General features: G+C 34.8%; 1 protein-coding gene across 1 annotated transcript; it reads right to left on the bottom strand.

The window, feature by feature from the left end:
- Window positions 1–318: 318 nt before the first annotated feature.
- Window positions 319–24,678, bottom strand: LOC108771386 (midasin). The gene is made up of 20 exons (XM_018536659.1): window positions 24,497–24,678; window positions 24,038–24,283; window positions 22,813–23,867; window positions 19,843–22,623; window positions 19,219–19,696; window positions 16,884–17,247; window positions 16,436–16,753; window positions 16,056–16,364; window positions 15,643–15,867; window positions 15,428–15,556; window positions 14,034–14,178; window positions 13,697–13,923; window positions 12,572–12,783; window positions 11,219–12,210; window positions 10,418–10,693; window positions 4,380–4,704; window positions 2,369–4,028; window positions 1,435–2,219; window positions 923–1,163; window positions 319–539 (listed from the first exon to the last, which is right to left on the bottom strand). Exons 1-20 carry the CDS (start codon window positions 24,676–24,678, stop codon window positions 357–359), a joined length of 11,133 nt encoding a protein of 3,710 aa, XP_018392161.1. The 3' UTR covers window positions 319–356.
- Between the last annotated feature and the right edge of the window lie 1,137 nt (window positions 24,679–25,815).

The following is a 25,815-nucleotide window of genomic DNA, read 5'->3' on the forward strand; positions in this document are numbered from 1 at the left end:
ATATATTTATTAAATATTTATAAGACTAATGAATATATTTATTGTATCCTAAATCGTTTTATTACCAAATAGTTACTTAAAAACAAAATCATCTTATATAAAAATTATCTAGATAAAAATTTTTTTAATTTCATCTTTTATCTAGATTAATATAAAATGAATTATCTTCATCTCATCTAAAATACATTTTTGTGTCATTTATCTTATCTATATCTAGATAATTTTGAATTGTCTAAACGCAAAACTGTATACATACACATATTTATATGTATGCTATGTTTTATGTATCTAAAATTCAACTTTTATGACATACTAATTTTTTAAATCTGAATATTTAAAATTATTACAAGTCTCTCTTAAGTATCAATTTTTCCAACTACTTCAAACCATTGGCGTAAAGCATCGCTCAGAACACCTGGTAATGTGTTTATATCTCTAAGAATCATGTAGAAAGGAAAAGGGAAATTATCCATATATGATCGAATTCCTAATAATTTTCCTTTTTCAAACACAGGCATACGGATATCCAATATTGAATCCTGAAATGAATAGATAGGCCATAAATAATAACTTTTACACGTTTTTAATAGCACCTAAATAGAACTATTATCGCGATAATTATTAACTTAGTCTTGGTTATTCCATCTTTCGATATAAATTTCAATTCTCTAATTCTCTAATGCTCGTAGGTCCGGTTGTATCAACATTATGTTGAACTTGAAGCGAGGCTTAAAACTCTATCTCTCGTTCTCTCTCGGCTTTGAAGAAAGTATTTTAAATTTCGCTTAAAATCAAGCTAACGTTGGTGCACACAATCGGGTCTTACACATTTACTCTTGTTTATTCATTAGATAAATTATCACATAGTTTGTCTGAAGATAGAACAATCGATCCATCATTTTTAAATATGATTAAGAATTACCTTGTTAATTGGATTGTCGACTATTATAAATACTAGGAAAATATCTACAAGCCTGGCTCTCCTGACAGCACAATTCACTTTTTCTTTTCCTTCTGAAAATATTCCTCTACCATCCGATAATACTACCAACAGTTTAGCATTATCGGATGAAGCACATTGACTTTCGAACATATCTACCGTAAAATCAACTAATTGTCCAATCATCGTCTTTTTTTGATCAAATTTCATTTCTTGTATTAGCCTGTGAATAGAAAAGAAACCTTAAATAATATGTAAAATTCCAATATTAAATATTAAAATTCCAATTGTCGTATTATTGAATAAAATTAAATAGGATTATTCTACGTAAAACAAAATTGAACAGTTGTGACTAACAAGTTTGAATGGGTAAAGTAGTGACTACAATTAATATCATTCATCTAATTTTATCTTTTGATTCATAAATGTATATTCAAAACTTGTATTTAATTAAATATTAAATATTTATAGGGATTATATAAAGGTAAAAATACCTAGAGCCACTTTGTTCTGTGAAAGCTTCTTCTAAAGGATGCAATACTTTCACTTGCTCCCCGAAGCTTAGGACGCTAAGTTGTCCCACTTCAAGATATGTCATAGCCTTGCTAATCAGCGACAAGGATTCAAAAGCCAATTCTTTCGAATGATTATCTGCCATGCTGCTGGAATCGTCTAATGCGAGGACGATCTGATAGTCACGTTTTGAGGGTTTCGTGCGTCTGAGCCAGATTTTATCCTTGCGAAATTGACTAGCTATATAAGGAATGATTTTTCGCATATTGATGCGTTTGCCTGTTTTATAATCACCCTTTAATCTTGATGCTTGCGTGGGCTCCAACACTAATCTTAATTTTTCAGACAAATCCCTGGCAGCTGCATCCGTAACTGAACACAAACAATTCCATGCAGCTGTAGCTTCCTCCGTGGAGGGCACTTGCGTCCATTCACCCAACATTCTTTCCATTTCAAATCGCTTTCTTTCTACATGATCGGAGCTAAGATCATTTTCTTCGATGTTCCATTCCATTGTATGAAATGTAGATTCGTTTCCTCTCTCCACTTTCATCGTCTCCGCCGTTTCTCCTTCTAATTCGACCGTTGTCTCCGTTTGATTGTTCTCCATGTTTCTTTTACCATCGGAATTTTTTTTGCATTGGTTATCTGTAATTTCAGAGACCTTTTCGGGTTTGTGCTCGTTTACTTTATCATCTGTCACATCGTTTTCCTTATCTTCATGCATTTCTACATCCATAGTGTCGTCCTTTGTCTCTTCCTCATTCTTAAGCGGGGAGCACAGACTTTTGCATAACGCATAAACCATATACATAAAGAATTTGATTGGTCCACTGACTCATGCATAAGAAAATGGACCAATGAAATTCCTTATGCACATGCTTTATGCGTTATGTAAAAGTCTGTGCTCCCCGCTTTATCCTCATCCATGTTAGAAGCTTGTTGTCTAACCTGATCTTCCGTTGCGGCGTCGAGCGTATAATCGTCGAATTTTTCAAAATCCTTAATGTGTTGAGCCATCTCAGCCTTATTGCCATCAGTATTATTTGCATCATCTTCGTTTTCATCCCTCGATACTTCGTCTTGCGTGTAGGTTGTCTTTAATTTCTTTAGTGTCGACTCAAATCTGTTCAACAGACTACGATCCTCGTTACTCTCACCCGGATTATTTCTCTTCTCGATTGGTTTTGTCATAGCGTTGCTTTGCGGTGCCGAAACAGTTTCCTGCTTAGATGATCCTGAATGCCCGCTTTCCTGTTGTGCTGATTGTGATTGGCCTGTGCCTTTATCAATATTGTCTTCTTGAGTATTTTCAAATGAAGTTTCCTGTTGATCTTTCGCGTCCGATTGTTGCGCTACTTTATCACGTGAACCTTCCGTCGTTTCTTCAGTTTGTTGCGCAGCATCCATTTCTTTGCTCGCATCATTTGCACTCGGCGCTGCCTTTTCTTGTAGTTGTTCTTCCTCCGCTTCTTTATCCTGATTCTGTTCCTCGTCTTTGTTCTCAGCTTCTGCATTCTCATCACTTTTTTCTTCAGTTTCTTCACTAGTTTCAAGCTCTTCTGTCTTGTGTGCCTGATTTTCCTTACCGGTATTATTGTTGTCGTCCTCGTCCTCGCTAGAATTCTCCTCAGAATCATTTTCTTTAATCTCCTCAGATTCTTTCTCAAGCTTTATATCTTGCTTTTCTGGTGGCGGTTTCTTCATCTCATCAATGTCAAATGGATTTTCATCATCGCCACCGTTGTCTTCCTTACCGTCTTCATCCAAATTCATGTCTTCTGGTAAATCGAGTGGTTCGGGTTCCGGTTGAGGTTGAAATTTACCGTGATAAGGATTAATATGATCCTCATCTATTTTTGGTTCATCCAACTCATTAATCTCCTTTTTATTTTTCTCTTGATTTTCATCGTGATCCATATCGTCGTCATCATTCTGTTTTCTCTTACCATTATCATCTCTCGCGCCCATTTCTTTTTCACCGATTTGTTCGCCTGTACCTTCCTCTTCACTCTCGTTTTCCGACTGCTGATTGTCCTCTTCGGATTCTTCTTGATCATCGCCCCAGATTTCTTTATCAAGCTGCTCAGCACCTTTTTCAGTTTCTCCCATTTCTTTATCCAAGTCGTTTTCTTCATCATCATCATCATCACTCTGCTCTTCATCATTCTTCTTCATATCCTGAAGCTCGTTGTCGAAATTCTCAGACATGTCGATTCCCTTCTCCTCTTCCTTACAAGCCTTATCATCTTGTTTCTCTTGTTCTTGGTCCGCGGGTCTTGCATCCTCAAGTTGATCTTCGGATTCTATTCTATCGGAAACGTCTTTCGTTCCTTCACCATCGGCTAAACCCATCCCGCCTTTTTCTGTCTTTTCTTCCGACTCGTTCATTTCGCTTTCCTCGAGATCTAAATCTTTTGGTACACAGAACCCATTTGCAGCCAAATCTAAGAATACGTTTAATTGCAGGTACAGTATTTTACACGTGATACGGAATGACGCCACCTGCTCGTTTAAATAAAATTGAACGAGCAAGATATATTGTTCCAACAGAGGTAAACACTTTAGGAGCAACCTGGAAGAAATAATAATAGATATTTGTTATTACATTTTTTAAAGGCCATCACAATGTAACAACATAACTAATACGAATACGAAGCCTATAACAATTTAGAAAGATTACATATATCAGTATATCAATTCGTGAAATTATACATAAGCAACCAAGATCCAGCTAGACTGTTATAACCTTCGTATTCGTATTAGTGATATTTATTAATTTTGTGAAATTTATAGCTTCTATTTCACGTGTTAGCAAAATTTTATTAACATTTTTATTTAACGGAAAAATAATATGCTTAATATAAAGTATTGGATATTTCTGTCAACAAAAAGAATTATCAATATTAAATAGAATTACTGTTACCTGATACAATGATTTGCTGATTGCAGATCGTCAAATTCGTGTATTAGTAGCAAAAGGTTGGAAAATAAACTGTATATATCAGACAGCTTTAGCTCCTTTATATCTCGTTCAAGCAATTTCACATTTAATTTTTCTTTTGCTTCCTTCTCTATGTTGACATCATTCATCTCATTCGGTTCTTTATTTATATACAATATATCTTCCTTGATATCTTTAAATTTTTCCTGTATTACAAGCAATATCATATTTATTAAATTTTTTAGATTTAATTCATAACGTTTGATAGTATGATTTTCTTTTTGCAATTGTTCTCCATTTTCAATATCTGTGGATGCTCGCAATTTTTCGAATAGCATGCTATTATTCTGAAGGAAGTGTTCCATCTTTGTATCTAAGAACGCTATATTTTCCCAAATAGGATGCACAACATCCACACTTTTAAATAATAGTTTTATATGCTTAAATTCCGTCTCTCTTAAGTTTTTGATTGTCGTACAGCATTGCTTCAAGAATTCAAAGTGCTTTGAACTTACAAATGAATTATGAATATCTATCGACAAGACTTCAAATGGCATAAATAATGAGTGGAAACGTTTCGCAGTAGATTTTACTAAATTTAAATTCTCCTTCAGTACACGGTTCGCGTTCTTCCAAATCTCATCATTTTGAGAGGCGGCAATTATAGGAAGCGCATTTGCGTCTAACGTAAGCGTGGCTCCGTTCGGATCACTCGATGATTCCGCAGGACAGCATCGCAGAAACAGCAGCAGCTGTTCAAATCCAATTTCTAACGTAATCAGCAACGTCTTCAAGTTTTCCGCGAGTTTCTTGATCGAGTAGTTAACGTTTCTGTTCTGTCTTAGCATATTCGGATCTTGCTCGCGTGCTTCGGACAAATTTAAAATCTGTGCGCGAAGTGATGAGAAACGATCGAATGACTGAACGATTGTCATCTTCTGTTTGTGGGCTATCAGCATCAAATGCGCGGAATGTCCTCGGCAACGTTCTATATTCTTCTGTCCCAGGTCAGTCGTCCGATTTGTGTCGAGCATCGCATTGAGAGCGTTTAATCTGATAAGAGATTTATAATAATATTTCTCGCAACCTTCCCAATGCGCCAGCATATACTCATCGACTTTTTTCGCTTCAAAATACTGACGGATTGTGGAAAGATCCAAAGGTGATACTGTGAAATCTATTACTTCGTCCGCATTATTATTCAATGTCTGTGTACCAGTGCGATAGTTTATGCCCATTTGATACAAATCCTTGAAGTAATTAGCGAGCATCATTTTCTTCTGCTGCAAAATGCTCTTTGCCTGAGACTTCTGCTTATTCTTCGGTAGACTTCTATCGATGTTCTTTTCCCGAAGACGCACACTCTGCTCCATGTAGCTTTCGATGAAATCTTCGAGTTTTCTTCGTACACTCGGATAAGAATTTCTCCGGATTATTTCCTCGCATCGACAAGGAGCCTTTCTGGCCTTCTTTAGTAATGTATTTAGTTCACTTATAAACTGTGCTTTCACGTCTACAGATTGCAAAGATTTTGTTACGATAAAATCTTTAGGACTGACTATGTGCTTATGATGTTCCTCATCATCCCAGATGCCTTTACCCATCTCTGTACTGTAAGATCCCGACTTAACAATCAAGCAAGTTGACACGGTCTGCTTTAGGGCATTCTGGAACTCTTTTACCAATTTATGTAGAGTTCGATGCGTCTTCTCAACTGTTTCCTTCACAGCCCAATAATTATTGTCGTTCCATCGCGCAATTTTAACAAAGTCCTTTAACTTCTTCTCAATAGGCGCTTTCAAAACGTCGATTCTTGCTTTCACATCATCTACGAATTGTTTGTAATAATTGTACACGTTCCACAATATAGCTAAAAGTTCATTCTTGTTGTCACTGTCGTCGAAGTAATATACATGACAGTGGAACGTCAAGAGAAGATCCAAGCGCGATTCGAATTCGACGAGGCATGACTGATTCATGAAATGCTCTAGCGATTCTACCAACTTATGCTTGGTGATAGGCTCATCGTTTGTTTCCTGAACATTATCTTTTTCAGATCTCATAATGTAACTCTCAATCAGCGCATACAAGAAGAACCACCATTTTGACGTATCCGATCTGAGATTTTCGTATGTTGCATCGAGACAATCCTTCCAACAGGACAACTCCAGATTTCTCCAGCATATTATTTGTTGCATTAATTTTAACACATAGTCCGTCATGCTGACGCCACTGTGCGCGTTCTCCTCCCATTGATGTATCTTGACAAGCAGTAATTCCAAACCTGTCAGGAATCTGGAAACAGGTGAAGTGATCGAGAATGTGTAGATCCTTTCTATTATATTTTGTATCGATTTCAGAGTGGAATGTTCTGGCCATTCCTGTAGCAGATTATTAACACGATTTAGAATATTCTCGCACAACGGTAGGCATTGTCTTACTTCCTCAACTTTGCAGTCCTTGTAAAAATCGTACGCTCTCTTTCGTCCTTTGGATTCGTCTTTTGTATTTTCTCGCAAAATCTGATCCGCGCTTTTCTCTTGACTCGCTTGCAGTCCCAAAGTAGTCAAAAAGTTCAAACTGTTATATAGTTTGATAGCGAGTCCTTCGCTCAAACTCGGCAATATGTTATCGAGCATCCCGTATACCATGTTGTATCTTTGAATCAGAGACTCGATGTAATTCGTTGAACTTGTCAAAGTAGAACTATTGCATATCCACTTGGTTGCGATGAAGGACGTGACGATGTTTGAGTGGGTCTGTTGGATCTCTCTGATGTCGTCCTTGGTGATAAGACCGCTAAAATTTGATTCTGTTTTGTCCAATTGAGTCGGTGTCTTCTCGGTGAAAGAGAGTTGCGACTCGTTCTCTATGTCGTTAAAGTCCTTTTCACGATATGATGGAAATAGCTTGCGAACTTCCAGAGCAAGCTCTTCTTCCTCCGTCAACGTATCGTTGTGGCTCTCAATTTTATTCTTGTATAAACTATCTTTCTCTGCGGCTCGTTTCTCTTCCTCCAGTTGTTGTTGTTTCCAAATCAGAACTATTTGCTGTAATAGTTCATTCATGTCTCGCCATAGTGACTTAGTCAGACCTCTATTAAGAATCACGTGATTGTGCAATTCATGTAAACCTAATTTGAATATACGGAACTGCTCTTGCATCCTGACAAACGTGTCTGTAGAACACGAACCAATTAGACTCTTCATGTCCGTGGAAACACATAAACCACTTAGATTCAAAAGATTCTCCTGCTGCCAACCGATTGTCGGGAATCGGATCAAGTTGTATATGAAAGATTCGAGATCGGTTACTCTGCTTTTACGCAGAGATATCAGTCGTCGGATCTCGTTGATCAGTATGAAAACGCCATGACTTAACTGAGCTAACGCCGTCAACAGCGGAAGAACCACATCTGGATAAGCTGGTAAGTATTTTGTTTTGATCTTCTCGGCGAATAGTTGCACTGATAAGCCCCAGGTTTCCGCTTCCGAAACGGTCTTCGTCAGATCAGTTGATTCACAGTCTCGACTGATGTTGTCTGCGATCATATACAGGTTCATGTGTTTTTTCACTAAAGTGTAAGAACCTACTCGTTTCCTGAAATCAGCGCAATCCTTGCTGAGCGAGGCGAAGTTGGCAGATGCCGGCCTAAACGCTCTCAGACAATTGAGATCATCCCTCGTCTTCAGCAAGCGCTTCTCACAATCTCTCATGGCTACAAATCTCGGATGCTCGTTCGCCGCTGAAATTCCTAGAATACGATCTTGCAACATTGTAACGTATATCGTTTTTCTGAAATCGGCGATGTCTTCCTCCAGATACTCGAGCTTCAATTCCACTTTATGTACGGGATCGATAAGTTCTAAATTTCCAAAGAGCATTAATTGTATATAACCGAGTATCATCCACCCTTTCCCTCGTCGAAGCGTTTTAGAAAAACTTTCTTCTTCATTCTCGTCATCGATGCTACTTTTATATGCTTTACGCAATTCTTTGACCGACTCGTAATAATCGCTTAGTTTGGATTTAATATGTGTGAAATTCTCATCTTGTTTTTCCATTGAAATCAAGTCTTGTATGTCACGCTCCATTTTGTCAATCGTGGACGAATACAAATGCAAGTAAAATTTTAATGTTGCCAAATCGTTACTGCTTGAATCGCATCGTTTATTTGTTAACGAGATACTATTTTTCCACAAAATGTCATTTAATAACTGCAGCTGATTCACTTGCTCCTTATATGTTCCGAGTGCAACTGCAGGAAGAACATTTTTTTCTTTCTCTCGATTTGTTTTGTTTAACATTAGTTGCAATACTAGGTTCAAGAGAACGGGTCCGCCGACATGGCATTCAATCTACAAATATATATAAATAAATCATAACGTGATATATTTTTAAAAGAGAAAAATTTGAGTGCTAAAAATTAAATATTAGTAATTTCTTTTTATAATAACAAATATAATAGAAAGTATATAAAGAAAAACCGGTCTAAATCGAGCGATAATAAAATATTTTTATAAAATAAATTTCTGGTTCACAATGTTAATACAATATAAAAATAAAAAATATAAAATAAATACAAAAATAATATCGAACGTTTCGGAACTCACGGGTCACGGGAAGGACCTGTGAGTTCCGAAACGTTCGATATTATATTTTTATACTTTAAATAATATTGTAAATTTATTAATTAAAAAATCTTATTACCGCTCGATTTAGACTGTTTTTTCTTTATACTTTGCATTGCAAAAAACAAGCGAAATCTAATTAAAAACATAAAACCTAAATATTTTTCCAAATCGACAATTGTCTAATAAAATAAAATCGTGACTTACATTTACATAACATTGTAAACTAGAAATTTATTTTATAAAAAAAATCTTATTACCGTTCAATTTCGAGCGTTTTTTCTTTATACCTTGCATTGCAAAAAATAAGCGAAATCTAATTGAATATAAAAAAATCTTATTTACTAATATTTAACTTTTAGCAGTCACAGACTCGAACTGTTAAATACTAGGAAATATTTCAAACGTAATTTGGATTTTATTCTTTAACATTTTAATTATCTCATTTGAGACTTTTACGGGTATTATCTTCAATTATACTAGAAGGTTTGCGGATTATCGCCGTGTTGCCGTTTATTTTTAAAGCCAAATTTTAATTATCTCTCAAAACATTTTCAAAATCACTCATTTATTACAAGACTAAGACACAAACCTTGGATTCGACATAGGAAGTGATTGATTCCTCTATATCTTCCTCTGTTATACCGCGCCAGTGCAAAAGACGGCTCGTATCTTTAAAAGCGTGAGATCGCTGAATAAATTGTGCGAGGCAGCAGAACAGTTCCGGCAGCAACAATAACTCTACTTTTCGCTCAACTCCAACCATTGCCCTCAATAAACCCATCAAATCGCTCGGTATACTGGTTACATCTTCGAATTTCGCAAGGCATTCGGTCAAAGTGACACTAGAAATCGTTTCTTCCCGACACATTTTTCCCTGTAAAGTACAAGCGAGCGACAGAAACACATACTCATAAATTGGCCACAAACATATTCTCGCATTCGACTGCATCATTTCCCTCTTCGGAAGAGAATGTACTGCAAGATCTCGTAGACTCTTGTCGCAAAATTGCTCTACGTTATGGATATTCTCCAACGTCGTTTCGTCGAATGACTTCCTGGAGTAAACGTCGCGCCATAAAAGGATTATTTCCTTTCTCATCGCTAGTGCGTCTTTCAATTGCACGGATATGATTTTTAGTTTTTGTTTCAGAGTGCTACCTCCTTCGTCCCTCTCATCTAAATCTTTCGTTATTCTCATCAGCTTTGATTGCACTTCCATGTTGACTTCCGTGGAGTGAGGCGATGGAAGTATCAAGAACTTCTTGATTCTCTTCGATATCTTTTTGATAGAATCGTATGGAGATTCCAACTGGTGGTTTATACGGTCCACAATATTCCACAGTTTGCTTTTGCTCATGGTTTTATTGCTCAAGGATTTTAGCTTGCGTAAAAACTTCAATAGCCATTTATAATGCACACTTAACAACAAAGAAATCTGATCCAAATTCGTAAATAGACCCTTAGACTTTCCTGCTTTATCTATAAGTGTCAATTCGCCTAGTCTCTCAAATCTCGAGAACCATCTCAAGTCTTTTCTTAAATCAATGTACTTTTCAATATTTATATCTTGTAAAATTGTTTTAATGTAAAAACTCGCTTGTTCAAGGAACTGTACAAAGAACGTGATGAGCGGTTGGTTTTTTAATTGTGGAAATAGCTTACCTGTAAGTGAAAAATTCTATTAATAGTCTGCTCCATAAAAATCTTGAAAAATAACAAATAAAAGTGATAAAGAATAGATCAAATAAATACTTTTATAAATTAAAAGTATAAAACTGTATTTATAAGGTGTTTCATATATTAAGGAGAATCCATTTTACTATAATAGTTTAGAAATAAAACGTTGTACTATATTTATGATCTAACTTAATTGCACTTTGTAACTTTATTTCCTTAAAAAATAACTAAGCTAGTACATTCTTCACTTCAAGATATGTCGATACAAAATTAAGTTAGATATTACTTATTAGGTTTCACTACTGAAAAAAATAACCTAACCTAACTCATTTTTTGGTGTGAGGTTTAATGAGTGAGATCCGACGGTTAAAATTTCCTCAAAATCACTCAAGATCATGACCTTGACAACATATGTCAAGGTCAAGGTCATTGGGAGTGACTTCTCTAAACTCCATATTTACCCCTTTTAGATATTAATTCATTTATTATAATTTAATCTAGAATATTTACCATTCTTTACAGCGCTACAGTACAGTTTTATGGATATCAAGTCTTTATTTTCCGTTTTCTTTAGTGATATATCTCTGTTTAGAATCATACTGTCCGCATATAGCAACAGTAATAATTTGTTCGTGTCCCTGCCAGTAGTATCGTTATCGCATGTTGTTCTTCCAACAAGCTGCCACAAATCCAAGGGTAATGAGCGTCTCGCGTTTGTTGACTCAGAACAATATTGTGCAATTACTTTCTCCATTAGTTCACTCTTATGTTCAAGATTATCAAATATCGCGTTTCCTCGCAGCATTTTCGAAACCAATTCCTTTCTAAGTGGCGCATCATCTTGCGAAGATTGTTCGTAGAAATTTAAGAGGAGATATGACAATATATCAGTAACGTCTACGTTCAACATAAACTTCTCATCCTCTTTAAGACCGCAAAAGTCGTTCAACGACTTCGTTGTAATAATATTTCTTCCGATATTTCCTGAATCAGACTTTAGCAAGGATTCGTACATCTTGAGAGCAGCGTTCAACAATAAGCCTTGTTGTCTAATTAAAACGAGTCTTGAATTATCTTGCAAATTCTTCACGCTCCATGTGGCGGCATCCAAATCGATCACCGAGATTTCTTCATCGCACGTGACACGTTGCTCAACAATTTCATCGATCAGAGAAGTCAAATGTTCTCTAAACCGCGAATCTCTTAACGGTCTAGGTTTTATATAGACATCAATGCACGCGTTTTTGATCGATTGCTTCGCAGAAAATCCACGTAGCAATCGTTGCTTCACCAAGAACGCGGTGTGCAACAAATCGACCATATTGAATTGATCCCAGACAATTTCTTCCGACATTCTGTCGTAGATGTCAAGTAATGCATCTCGATGCGCTGATTTCATAATACCGGCGTTAAACAACAGTGAATTGAAATCAATTAGATTCTTGTCGATGTTCTCCTTCGAGCCAAGCATATAAATCTCAACGCCTCTATTACGCATGGCCCTAAAATCATCGTGATTTGTATTATGCGATAATTATTGCGTAAATTATGCTATTACGATATAATTAGTACAATTTTCGAAATACGGAATTCGCGTAAAATGATGTAAATTAAATCTTCATCATGATTGTACGTTGAATGTACCTAACGCTATCATTGAATATTTTTTAAATGTTCTATTATAATATAAAGTTATTTTGTAATTTTTTATTTCCATCTATGCTAGATAAATATATTAAAAACATGGAAGAATTTATGATCAATATTTTTGGAATAAAGTAATAATTTAATTTTACGTATGAGTGATTATAATAAGATTATATAATTAAATTATTGATTTACTGATATCAAGAGTTAAATTACCTGGAGATTTCACCGTATCGGGGATTCATAGTTAGAAATAGGCGAAAATTTTTATGTGGCTTGATTGTAACGACATTTCCATTGCTGTCAATGCCTCGTTCGCCAATACTGAGAACACCATTTGGCTCTAATAATCCATTAAGTCTATCTAATACAGCCGGGCTACATAGATTAACTTGATCGATGAGTAGCCAAGTACCATCTTGCAAGCACTAAAAGTTGATTCTATTATTATATTGTTTCGAATAAAATAAAGTTACATCTTTATTTAATGGCTTCGCTGATTTAAAAAAGTAGAATTTTATAATATTAGTCTATCATATAATGGCAATATAACTTTTTCGGATGCAGATGAAAATTATAATTTCGCTATATATATATAAAACGTTAAATAATTCATTTAAAATATTTTAGTATATTGCCGAATTTCAGAATAATCACATAAATATTTACGTTTCATTTGACACCTAATATAACAATAAAAAAAATATAAGATAAAAATATAATAAAAAAAATAACAGTACAAATTGGATGTAAAAGCGTATTTTTTATTCGTTTCGATAGCTGTCAAACCGTATGTTTCTTGCCGAATATAGGCTCATTTTATGAGTCTTTTACGACCATTTACTGATACTATCAAGGAAGCAAAGTATAGTTTCTACCAATTTTCTTATAAATATTGTAAAGCGATCTTATCATTAAGATTTATCCAACTTGTTTTTATTGAAAAATGGAACGCAACAAAGATGAACATGTCATTCTCGCTTATAACGTCACGATTCTAACAGGGCCGCCGCGACTACTCAGGAACCTTAAAACTTCTGCAATATTTACATTATTATGTGTCAAGGCTAATAGTAAAAATTTGGACTTTAAAGGATAAATATTAATAAAAGGGGAGATCCAGCCCCAATGATTTTGATCTTATTTACCGAAATAACGTATTAAAGTAAGTTCGAAAGTTACAAACTATGGAAAATAAATTTAAAGGAACACTGTCAAAATATTTCCTATATGTACTATAGTACCATATACAGTAATGTCCCTGTAATATGAACAATAATTGAAATATAGCTTTTTTTCTTTGATAAAGAAATCTATAAAAGTACGTTATTGATGAAATACCTTTACTAATACACTGTCTACCCATTCGAACTTTCCACCGGCATTCAAGCATTTATCTTGTTCAACGAAAATCGACAAATTTCTCAGCTTCGACTCGATATCTAGTAGCTCCAGTTCGCGAGAAGATTCCCAAAGCTTCATCGACGACACTAATTTCGACAATTCCTCGATTTTATGTAAGAATAATTTCGTTTCTGCAGCCATTGTTCTACCGGCAACGTTTTCATCTAGCGACAAATGAACGAGTAATAAGATCTTATTTAAATAAAAAAAAAAAATAGATTTCTTCGTTTGCCATTAAAAAGAAAACCTTTTCTAGTGATCTTGTTTTAATTACCAAATAAGTGTCGCACTTGCTCCAGATGTTCATGAAGTTCGGTAACCTGCTCCAATTTGTCATCAGTTATCTTCGTTTGCAGACTTTCTATAAGTAAAGTCGTTACGTCCTCAAATAGTTGTTCAAGATGTCGATTATAGTCAGTCTGAAATAATGAGAAAAAAAAAACGATTGATTGTCTTTATAACGAATTATTATAAATAACCTTATCAAAGGGTAAAATATTATTATTATGAACATTTTTAAAAGAACTAAATAAACTGAAACACCGCCGTGAATTCGCAATAAATATGAAATGACATTGTAAACAGTCGCACGTTATTCGTTAAAAAGTTATTGATAAAAGAAGTATGAAAAAAATGTTTCTTTTCTACAATGTATAGAACAAAAATTCTCTGTTTTAAGATACAATAGATTTCTTGCTTTAAAAACACAAATTTTCTTTGAAAACGTTACATTTTCATATAATTTTTGTTTTTATTTAGTAGCACTCAACTTTTCGAGTATAATTGTATTTTTCCACATAGATTTTTTAATTCTATAAAATACTTTACTCAATATTATTACTAATAGGATACATTTTACTCATAATATCACAAAACGCTTCTCTCAATTCTTCTTTTAAATGAATAAATCCTTTTAAATAAAAATTCAGCGAAATAAAATTTATAATATTTCTCGCGTATTCCGTAACAAGAAATTACACTACGCATATCGTGCTATATCCTTTCGATATTTTGTGTATGACATGCACTTATAGGATCAACAAAATTTTGTAAATGGTTAACAGTAACATGAATGTAATTATGCTGACTCAATGACAAGTATTCACACTAACAATCGCGAAAAGTCGCTTCGCAAGAAAAGTCAAAACTTATGTCACTTCCCGCAAAAAGTCGTGCATCTCCTTTACAGGGGAGTAGTGAAGTGAGAGTCGCTTCGCGTGGAAAGTTATATTTTCTTAATCAGTTGACCCCATATCTCTCTGGGTATCCGATCTAACTTTTTATGTATAAAACAGGGAAATAATTACTAACTTTGACTGTTAATAATTTTTTACTAAATAAAAACAAAAATTATATGAAAAAATAACGTTTCCAAAATTTGTGTTTTTACAACAGGAAATATATTTTAAAATAAAAAATTTTTGTTCTATATTGTAGAAAAGAAACATTATTTTTTCATATTTTTTCTATCATAACTTTTTAACGAATAACGGAGGACAACTAAAACTTGTTGGAGTCAACAGGGTCAATTTTGACATATGTCAAGGTCAAGATCATCGGGGCTGGCTCCTCTCATATTCATAATTACCAAAATTTTTAAAGAAATGGCTCTTTGATAAATACATTAGAATTTAGTTAACATTAATATTAGATATTTGTTTCACTTACTTGTTCAAAGCTACCTAATATCTCTGTAGTATCCATTGCAGAATTTACAGTAATGGATCTCAATTTCTGGCCTGTTAAAGCAGCAAGTAAACGAACAACACTGCTTTTCCCACTTCCCGAAGTACCAACCTGTAATAGTAATTTGATTTTATTAAAATTAGCTAAAGATGAGACTAATAGAAAGATCAAGATACAATATTTATAAATAAACATACAAGTATGGACATCCAATTCATTTCAACGCACTGCACGAGACTCTTCAAAGCTCTTTTCTGATCTCTAAGTACTAACAAATTGAAGTCCTGGGGCTCACTGCAATTTTTCCGACTTAACACCACGTCACCGATGGAAAATTTGTCTGCCGTGATGTACGTGGGCAGTTGATTAGGTGGAAGAGGATATTTCTCGAGTGAAAACATTTCTTGATATATCTGATAGACCTGCAAAATAAACCCAAAGTATGAATAGCGCGATATATAATAAAATATTAGAATTCAATATATTTTATTTTAAAATAAACATAAAAGCGATTTTTTCAATACTATTCTATAATTTTTCTCTCCGTTATTTATCGCTGTTCTTACTACTTGATATTTTGAATATAATTTTATAACAATGATCGATTCACCTTTTGTCGATCTTCATAAGTTCTCATTCTGTTAACATAAATAAGTTCTACACCGTCACCTGGATTAAAATATTGTTTATTGTTGCAAAATTCATTAGAAGCTGCTTTGATAGTGATCTCACACCATCGGATAACATCTCGTAGATTCATTTCCCATGGAGAACCAGTATGTCCCCATACGATGCCAGCTTCTGATGCTAATTTACTATTGAATTGCACCATATGATTGATCAATTCTATAGGAAGTGATGGAAATTGCATACGGAGTATAAACTTCAAATCATCTTCCATTAATGTAGCTACAGAAATCTGCAATAGATCTCGGATTACAGAAATGATTTTCGTAGCATTGTTTCATGCATGTTCAAAATATTATGTACCTGAGTAAATCTATTTAAAAATGATCTTGGTAAACCTCGTCTGGCTCCACCTTGCCGCAAGGGATTTTGACAACCAAACAACTTTGTACCAGGTTTGACTAAAAATGTCTTTCCTAACTCGGGAATGTATATTTCTCCTCTATGATCAAAGCATGCATTAAGTCCTTCCAGAACCGATTGCGAGGCTAGATTTAATTCATCGAGCAGAATCCAATATCCGGCACGCAAAGCTCGCAAAAATGGACCATCGCGCCATGCAAATTCACCACCTTTCCCGCCTTCTACAGGAAGATCGGCACCAAACAAATCGGATACATCCTATAAACACACAAGAAACACGTTAGAAACAATGTTATTTAATTTCTGATAAAAGAAGTTATATTTCCGATAAAATAAGTTGTATATTTAAAATTTGATAACAATAAACTTATGCACCGTTTCGTAATACCGTTTGATCGCTTAAGTTGATTCTGAGCAAAGTATGCCCTGTAGCTTTCGCGAGTGCAGAAACTAGACTTGTTTTCCCTACGCCTGGACTTCCTTCCAGAAGAATAGGTTTATTCAACTGCAATGCTCTTAGCAGTTTTAATGTATTCAATTTCGTAGTAGGAGTAAACGTAAATGCATGATTTTCGCAGGTATGTGGTCCCTTTTTAATATAAAACGGTAATATCCCGAATTTGTCTGAAGCATTTACAACATCTTCATTTATCACAGGAGTTTCCATATCAAGTTCAGGTTTAATTGTATTTTCAATTTCCAACTTAATAAATCGGAGAGCAGCCTCTGTAAAATCTTGTAATTTGTTGATACTGGAAACAGATAACAACCAATTCGAAACATTGAAACTTTTATATATATATATATATTGTATGTATGTACATCAAAATAAATAAATATTCATAATAAAACTAGCTTTAGCGCGAGAACATCTGTTAAATATCATGAAACTTAAAACTAAGTTAAATAGTTATGTACAAAATTAAAATATCAGAATTTGAACAACTAAAAATTAATACACGTAACGTGTATTTATATGAGTCTTCGCAACTGTTAATGCGTATAATATATATTCATATATTCATTCAAGTATAAACTACTTGTATATACTACTTATCTTTCGAATTAAAAAGGACTTAAATCCAAAGTCGAAACGTTTTCTATTAACTTCGTTTGATAAAGATATTAAAAGTGTTTCTAAATTATATCTTATCTTATATCATATAAATATATAATTTATATGATATACTATAAGACAGTCATTAATAATCATAAATAATTATTTGAACAAAAGTCTTAATATAAGTCATAATATTATTTTAATTATATATAGGATGTTTTATATGTCCAGGACTGGCTGAATACCTCGGAAAGTATACACTTTTGAGAAAGATGTTTCAGACAAAAGTTGTAGGGCTTAAAAAGATCTATTTATTGAACTTATCAGTTTGACTTTGGGTGGCGTCGCCAAGATCAAGTCAAGGTCACATTGACTTTTTTTAAATGAAACACCCTATTTTTGATTTCAGAATCTAATAGCTGGTGTCAAGAGCTTTTCAAAACACTATAATGAAGTCATTTTTCATTAAGTACTTTCCGAATTATGAGAGTTCAATGTTAGAATACCGCTGACATTGGCATTACCCAAGGTGTGTACCGCGTATAGATCGCCCGATCGGATTTACACCACTTTTGTGTGTGTGTATGTGCGCGCGTGTGTAACGCAGGACCCTGGGGTTCTTCACTCCTCCAGTATTTTTTGACTCCAACTTGTCTCAATTACACAGAGACAACTTTTTCTGAAAATTGTGCCATTTTTTATAAGCAAGAAACGTTACAAAAGAGAATTTGCAAATAAACTCAGCTTGAAAAGAAAGAAAACAACACTTTTAAGGAAAAAAGCTGTAAGAAAAAAACTGAAGATCGAAGAGAATTAAGTCGATTAATTGAATCAGACAGAATCCGTATTGCCAGACTATTGACGGTGATTACTTAAATTATGATAAGTTGCGATTAATTACACGTAATTGAAAAACTCCCTTTATTGTGGTAAAAATTCAGAGTAGATAAATCTCAGCCACCTATTAACATGTTTATAAAGTTCGAATGTCGCGCGGGTAATAGACGAGATTGTGGAGTAGTGATAGTAATATGCAAAAACCGTGTATGAGTTCGCATACATGATGGACGCGGTTTTCTTGTGTACAATTATTTCCTCTATTCCGATTGCGTCTTCTTTCTGGTATCATACGATTAGGGAGATCTTCAAAGATCTTATTACAAAGACAAATAGATATTTACTGAAACTTTCAGAAGAGAAAATGATATATCAAGGTTTGGAACGTACAACAAAACATTAATGTCAATATCGGCGATACTCTAATATTGAACTCTCATAATTCGGAAAGTACTTAATAAAAAATGACTTTGTTATAATATGTTTTGAAAAGCTCACCAACTATTAGATTCTGGAATAAAAAATAGGGTGTTCCATTGTAAAAAAAAATCGACATTACCTTGACTTGACCTTGACGACGCCACCCGAGATCAAACTGTAATATCAGTAAATAGGTATTTTTAAGCCCTATTAACTTTTGTCTGAAACATCTTTCTCAAAAGTACATACTTTCAAAAATATTCAGCCGGTTCGGGACACTGTGTATGTATATTACTTTATTATTTTAAACAATATTAAATTTAAAATAATTATTAAATAATTATAAATGTTAAATAATTATTATTTTAATTAAAGAAATTCATTTTATATGTTAAAACACTCTTACCTTTCTGAACCTGTGGAACTACATCCAAGACTATCAATGTACGTGAGACAAGCACCATGATAGTACGCCTTTCCGATCGATAGTTTCGATAAGGTGCTAGCGGTTGACACGTTTATAAAATTCACCCAAGTGAGCACATCTCGTATGCTCACAGTAAGCTTCTTGCCCACTTCGGTAGCTTGTAACCATTCAGTGAATCTCAATATTGCATTGGCGATAGGCTCTTTCGTTGTTTCCAAATCAGTGCGAAGATTATGTATTATTATATCGCGTAGATCATTCCTGGCCATGCAACCCTCACACCACACTTCAGTGAAGCGATTTCGCAAGGCCGGCGAGAGCTCCTTCTTACCGTAATCACCACCGGGATTCATCGTCCCAACAAATATGAATTTTTCGTCAGCCGTGATCACGGTGTTCTCTTCACCGTGCAAAGATTCTATTCCTTTCTCAGCTAATAGAAGACTACGCTCCGGCTCTATACAAAAAGATTTAATATATCATAAATAAACTTCATAATAAGATAGACTGACCTCGTAAATCTTTTTTACATATAATCATGTACACACACATAGACACGTACATGATTTGTAGTTGACGTCTCTGGTTTCTACTCATACTTACCTAAAAGTGAATTTAATCGTTCCAAAACACTATCATCAGCCAACGAAATTTCGTCAGCTAAGAATAGATCGCCGTTACGCATAGCATCTATCAAAGGGCCGTCCATCCACTCGAAGAGCTTTTGATTATTTTCGACATGATCTCGAACAGGTCGCAAATTTCCCAGAAAATCGGACGATTCGGTGTGCATATGGCAGTTCACGCCCCGCATAGCTTGGCCATTGATAGCTGCGATCAATTGACAGACTGTGGTTTTGCCTCCACCCGTTTCTCCGACCAGCAACACCGGTTCCTTGAACTGACAGGATTTCTTCATCAAAACCGCTATTCGGCGCATGTGATAAGTCCATACAATGTGCCTGAAACCGGAGATACCGTTCTTCAGGATCTCCTCCAAAATGTGCCTCGTAACTGGTGAAGTTTTGTCGTTTAACGTGAACAAGTTGTCGGGATCCACGTCCCTTTTTAAATGTTTTTTTATAACTTGTCGTATTTCGTCTGCTTCTTCTGCTTTGCGAACTTTAGCTGCGAGAACTAAGTAGCCTTCGTCTGCCAGATGTTGACTCCAATCATATAGTTTGTTACCTACGTCAGGCGCTAATCTATACCTTTCGCCCCAACGAAACAGATCTCGCAGAGTTATAAATCCCCTTTTACCGGCGAAAGCCGCCGTACTTTTGCGTCTTATTTGAAGATCGGTCATTACATTAATTACTTGCTTGCAGTACGATTCTGGCATACTGCATCTCTGATTGAGTATTATCTGCAATTCATTTGGCGGTATCTCGTCAAAGTGTAATTCTATAAATCGATTCCTGAATGCTCGTGACAAAACCTTTCGGCCGCCGTAGAGTCCGGGAGGATTTTGCGTCGCAAATAACATAAAATGTTCGTGCGCTTTCACTACCTGTTGAGTCTCAGGTATGAACAATTCCCTGTTGTCGTCGAGAACTCGGTTCAGAGCCTCCAGTACGTCACTCGGTGCTAAATTTAACTCGTCCAAAATAATCCAATATCCTTTGCGCATCGCATCAACTAGGATCCCTTCCTTGAATACTAATTTGCCAGTTTCATCTGCGATATAACTTCCGACATATTCTTGTAGATCTGTGTGCTCATGATTGTTTATACGGACGCAGACGTGTCCTGTAGTTTTCGCTAAATACGTAATCAAACTGGTCTTGCCTACCGATGTATCACCTTGTAACAAAATTGGAATTTTTCCAATTGACACGACTCTTACTAAATCTTTCAAATTTCTTCTAACGGAATCTGTCAAAATGTAGTTAGTAGGTATTTCGGGCGTTAAACTGCCTTGCAAGACCCAGTACCCCTCAATATATATGTAGTCTTCCCCTGGGCTGCACTTCGGTTTAGGTATAGGAATGCCAAGAATTTCTTTAATGTTCTTGTTGTTGAGGATAGCTTTCGCGATCATTTTTTGTACAATCGGATAAGAATTGTAATCCAGTTGCGTCAGGAAACTCAAAGAAAAGGATTCGTATAAGGATCTCAAGACATTACTACAAGGATTTGATGCAGAAATGTACAACGCGCGACACAGTGTTCTCAAACTGTAATGCGGTTTATGGGCTGTGCCATCGAACAATGTGCTCATAGCTTCCTTCCTTACGTTTAAATAAAACTTGACAATTGCTTTATGCTTTTCCGGTAAATTTAATTCAGCCAGGTAAGAACTTACGAGCAACTCGAGATCCGACTGCTCGGTCAACTCATCGACGTAAAACTCGGTGAATCTATTTCTCAAACCAACCGGCAGGTCTCTCTTGCCGACATCCGTAGCCGGATTCATGCAGGCGAACACTGTAAAATCAGGATGTCTTTTCACGGGTTCTCCATCACCGCGCTCCAGTAACGACAAAGACTCCGAGGAGCCTTCCAACAAACCGGAAAGACATTCCAATGTTTCTGCGTTTGCCAAATTAATCTCGTCTAAAAGAACCCAATAACCGTCTCGCAAAGCCCTGACCAAACTGCCCTCTATGAAGGAGAACGCCAGTGCATATTGACTCTTTACTTGAGCTCTCAGTTTGTCTAGTTTCTCCAACATCTTTTCCCACTTCTTCAACATATTTAAATCATCGTCCTGGTCAGATTTCTTTTGAGCTTTTTTGTTTTGTCCGAAACGTTCCAAAATGTCTTTCCTAAATGTATTATCCTCGAAGTACTTTTCACACTTAGTTCTCAATCTCTTCACAGCAGTCTGTGCACTGTGACTCATCAAAATAACAAGATTTTTCCACTTTTGTTGCTTATGACACGAAGCAATACGTTTAAGAAACTCTTTATTTGGCTCAATTATGAAGTAAGAACGGAACAGAATCTCGAACTCCTCCCGGATAGGCGAGATCAAGAACTTCAGATCGACTGGTTTATAACCACCTAACAAATCCGCGCTTTCGCTTTGTTGATTCATATTTATAACTACCAATTTGTGACCAGTGCTCCTCGCTAAATATTGAATTGAACTTGTTTTTCCAGTACCAGTCTCACCGACCAACAGCACAGGTTCCTTTTGCTTGATGCAGATAGCTATGCGTTCCAGTAAACATGCAGAAGGCCTTGTAAAGGAAAAGTTAATCTTCTCTATATCTATTCTCGCGTATTCTGCCTTTTTACGAGTCAGCTTTGCTCTGCCTGCTACCAGAAGATCAGGAAGTAAGTCTATGAACGGTTTATGCTTATTGCAAAAGTGCTCTGCCTTCTCCCTTATAATGCCAAGTTTATCAGTTATCTTCTTCGCCAAATTCAATCGCTGCTCTATAAAGGATAATATAATTAATGATATAATATTTAACTGAAAACATTTTTTAATATTTTAAAAAATAGAAAACCAAAATGTTTATAAATATTTACGAATGTATTTGTATATATGATTGATAGGTAAAAAAAGACCAGAACATATTTCATATACTGTAATAAAATTAAATATAAGGGAGAAACTAATACCTTGATTAGACACTGAGCAGCAAAAGACATCTAGAGCATCTTGAAATATTTTCAATAGAGAATCTGGTGATGAAACAACAAAATCAACAATAGCTCTGGAGCACCACTTTATTAAATCTCGTGTTGACATCTGTCTTCCAATCTTCAGGGACAGTGTAGCGTCACATGCGTTACTTCCACTATCATAATCTCCCACGGAAAACAACAAAAATACATCTATTATTTTAGTGGCAATTGAATTCAATACTGGAAACAGCGTTTGGACTACAATCACTAATTCATCCGTAGACAAAGGCTCCATATTTAGGCATAGCCAATGTTTTTGCAACAAACTCGAGGATCCTGTGACATGTTTTTGAATTCCAGTAACAGACATCATTAATCGCTGAGTAACAAACAATTGGAATCCACTGTTGACATAAATAGTATCGCGGTATCCAGGTACGCAAAGTGTTCCAGTTTCCATCAAATTGCTCAGAACACTAGCTACATCGAGGGCAGCACTATCCACATCCTCCAAGAGTAACCACTTACCAGCGATAACCGCTTGTGTGAGAACACCTGGTTGCCAAACAAATTCACCAGGTACATCAGTGCATCTATACATTCCCAGTAACATCTTTGAGTCAGTCTGATCACCTAATTGCACTTTAATGAAGTTTGACGAGTCATGTCCAGTAACTCTGGCTAAATACTCTACCAAAGCTGTTTTACCGCAACCAACTGGTCCTTGCAGGCAAATGCATTTTCTAGAGCCTATAGCTATGGCCAAACTTTGCAGATTTTTTTTCATGGAGGAAACTGGAACTAAATTATAAGTGCTATGAGTCTTGCCAAGAGTAGGTAATAAAATGCCACCAACAGATATTATAGATGAGATATTTTTAACTGTGTCTTCCATCGATTCAAAGCTGACACAGATAATACTAGTATCTACGCTTTTGTCTTCATAATCAATTAAAAATTTTCCGAAGTTTAGAATGAGTGTTTTTAACCATGATAACCTTGTTGATTCAGACATGTTCAAAACTATTGCTATACATTTTAAGGCAACCCTGAAATCAAATAACAAATTTCTTACTTTCCAGCAATTATAGATAAATAAAACATATTAAGATACATTACATATCATTTTGAAAAAAATGTTTATTATTGAATTTCTATTGGTATTTTATATTAGTATTTTACTGTTAAGATTTTATTAGTAAGTTTATAATGTACTTACCATTTTACTCTGTCATCTGCATTTGTTAAATACTTGTAAAATTTAGACCAATTCCATTTATGCTTAAAATGGCTAACTGCAGACTGCAAAATACTATGACATGCGATAACAATATCATGGTCAGATACTTCTGAGATACGTGAAAATTTTCTTCTGTTTTGCCTTTTTACAGGTATAAGTGTATCAAGAGAATCATCAAAAAGTTCGAATGGAGCTGGATTAACATCAAAGTAGTGTAAAACATAGCTGAAACAAAAGAAAATAATATTTTGTAATATAAATTAATTGTTCCTTACAATAAATAAAGAACATTAATTATTAACATTTAAAAATTAAATAACTAAGAGTTAATTATATAATAAATTTTGTTATTATATAAAGTTTAAAAATTGTATACAACACAGAACACATATTTATCAATATACATTTTGATACAATATTAATGTAATAAAAACTTACATCAATAAATCTTGATTAACATCAAGTAGCTTTCCTAATATGACACAGTTCAATTTATGAATAATATCCTTGTCTCTTGATGCTGATGACTGTATATTTTTTATAGGTATGGCTATAGAAATAAGAGCTAGTAACAATTCTGGAAAACACTCAACAACATCTTTTGTGCACTCTGGTTGCATCAAAAATTCACATAATATTTCTAAAATTGTATCCGGCTTAAGTTCACTAAATTCCTGTAAAAAAAATAAATAATTAAACTATATCTATTATAAACATATAAAATTTCCTAAGAATTAAAATTAATAAATAATAATTAGAAAGATCTGCAGAAAAAGCAACATAAAAATAGTCATATTTACTTTAAAAAGTAAGAATCTCTGTTTATATTTTTTATCTCGTTCACAGAAAATTGTTAAATTCTCAGTTGACATCTTGCATGTTTTATGTGAAAGTTTATGAAAATGTAGAACACAATATCTGAACAAGAAAATAAGACAGATCACAATGTGTAGAAAACACGTGGTGTGTGTGCTCCTATCGCACGAAATATTTTCTTTCAAATTATCTTTAACCAGAGAGAAACCTGAGAGAGGACATGACGGCCTTTTACCTGTAACCGCAAAATGCTGCCGCGCACTACTGCCCTCTGAAGAAGTGGATGTAAACTACACAACAATATCCATCTTTTTGCGGCACTCCTGGTGTATAAATAAATCGCTGAAATCGTTAAAATAACTTAAATCTATCAAATTAATAAAGATTTTAACGCATCCGGCAGGAATTCGGCATATGCCTGGCTCCTGATTGGTCACTGCATACATGGAGCCTTAGCTTATCTATTCATAACTTTATTTCTTTATTTAAAATCTAACTTTAAGCCATTGGGCGAGTTCAAGACGGCAAAGCGGCTAGGTATGCTTGCCGAGCGATTGAATATAATTGGTTATTACTTATAGATCCAACCAATCATACTCGATCGCTCGGCAAGCGTATGTACCTAGCCACTTTTTATATACCACCACACTACGGATGCGGTCGAGTAGTGACCCTCTAATAAGAGTCTGGCCACCTTCTCCCCGGTTTGTGATTGGTCCGACATTTATCATCCATTCCCGCAAATTTCTTTAAATTTATAAATTGTAAAAATTAATAAATTCGTAAAAATTAAAGTAGAATCAATTACAATTTTTATTTTTATTATTATTTAACTTATATTAACATTATTAAATATTTTCTATAAAAACTTTTATGTAAAAAAAACGTTGCAATATGTCTTTCATAAAATAAAAACAACAATTAAGTAAGTATTATAAATA

This window comes from Cyphomyrmex costatus, unplaced genomic scaffold (genome assembly GCF_001594065.2).
Source record: "Cyphomyrmex costatus isolate MS0001 unplaced genomic scaffold, Ccosl1.0 scaffold1577, whole genome shotgun sequence".
In the NCBI taxonomy this organism is placed as follows: Eukaryota; Metazoa; Arthropoda; class Insecta; order Hymenoptera; family Formicidae; genus Cyphomyrmex; species Cyphomyrmex costatus.

Coding starts and splice junctions, on each gene's coding strand:
- LOC108771386 (XM_018536659.1), bottom strand. CDS start 24,678: ATGCAACCAGAGTGCACAAAAGATGTTGTTGAGTGTTTTCCAGAATTG. Junction 24,284..24,496: donor GTTAATCAAGATTTATTGAT/GTAAGTTTTTAT, acceptor CTTTTGTTTCAG/CTATGTTTTACACTACTTTG. Junction 17,248..19,218: donor AGTTCCACAGGTTCAGAAAG/GTAAGAGTGTTT, acceptor ATCTGTTTCCAG/TATCAACAAATTACAAGATT.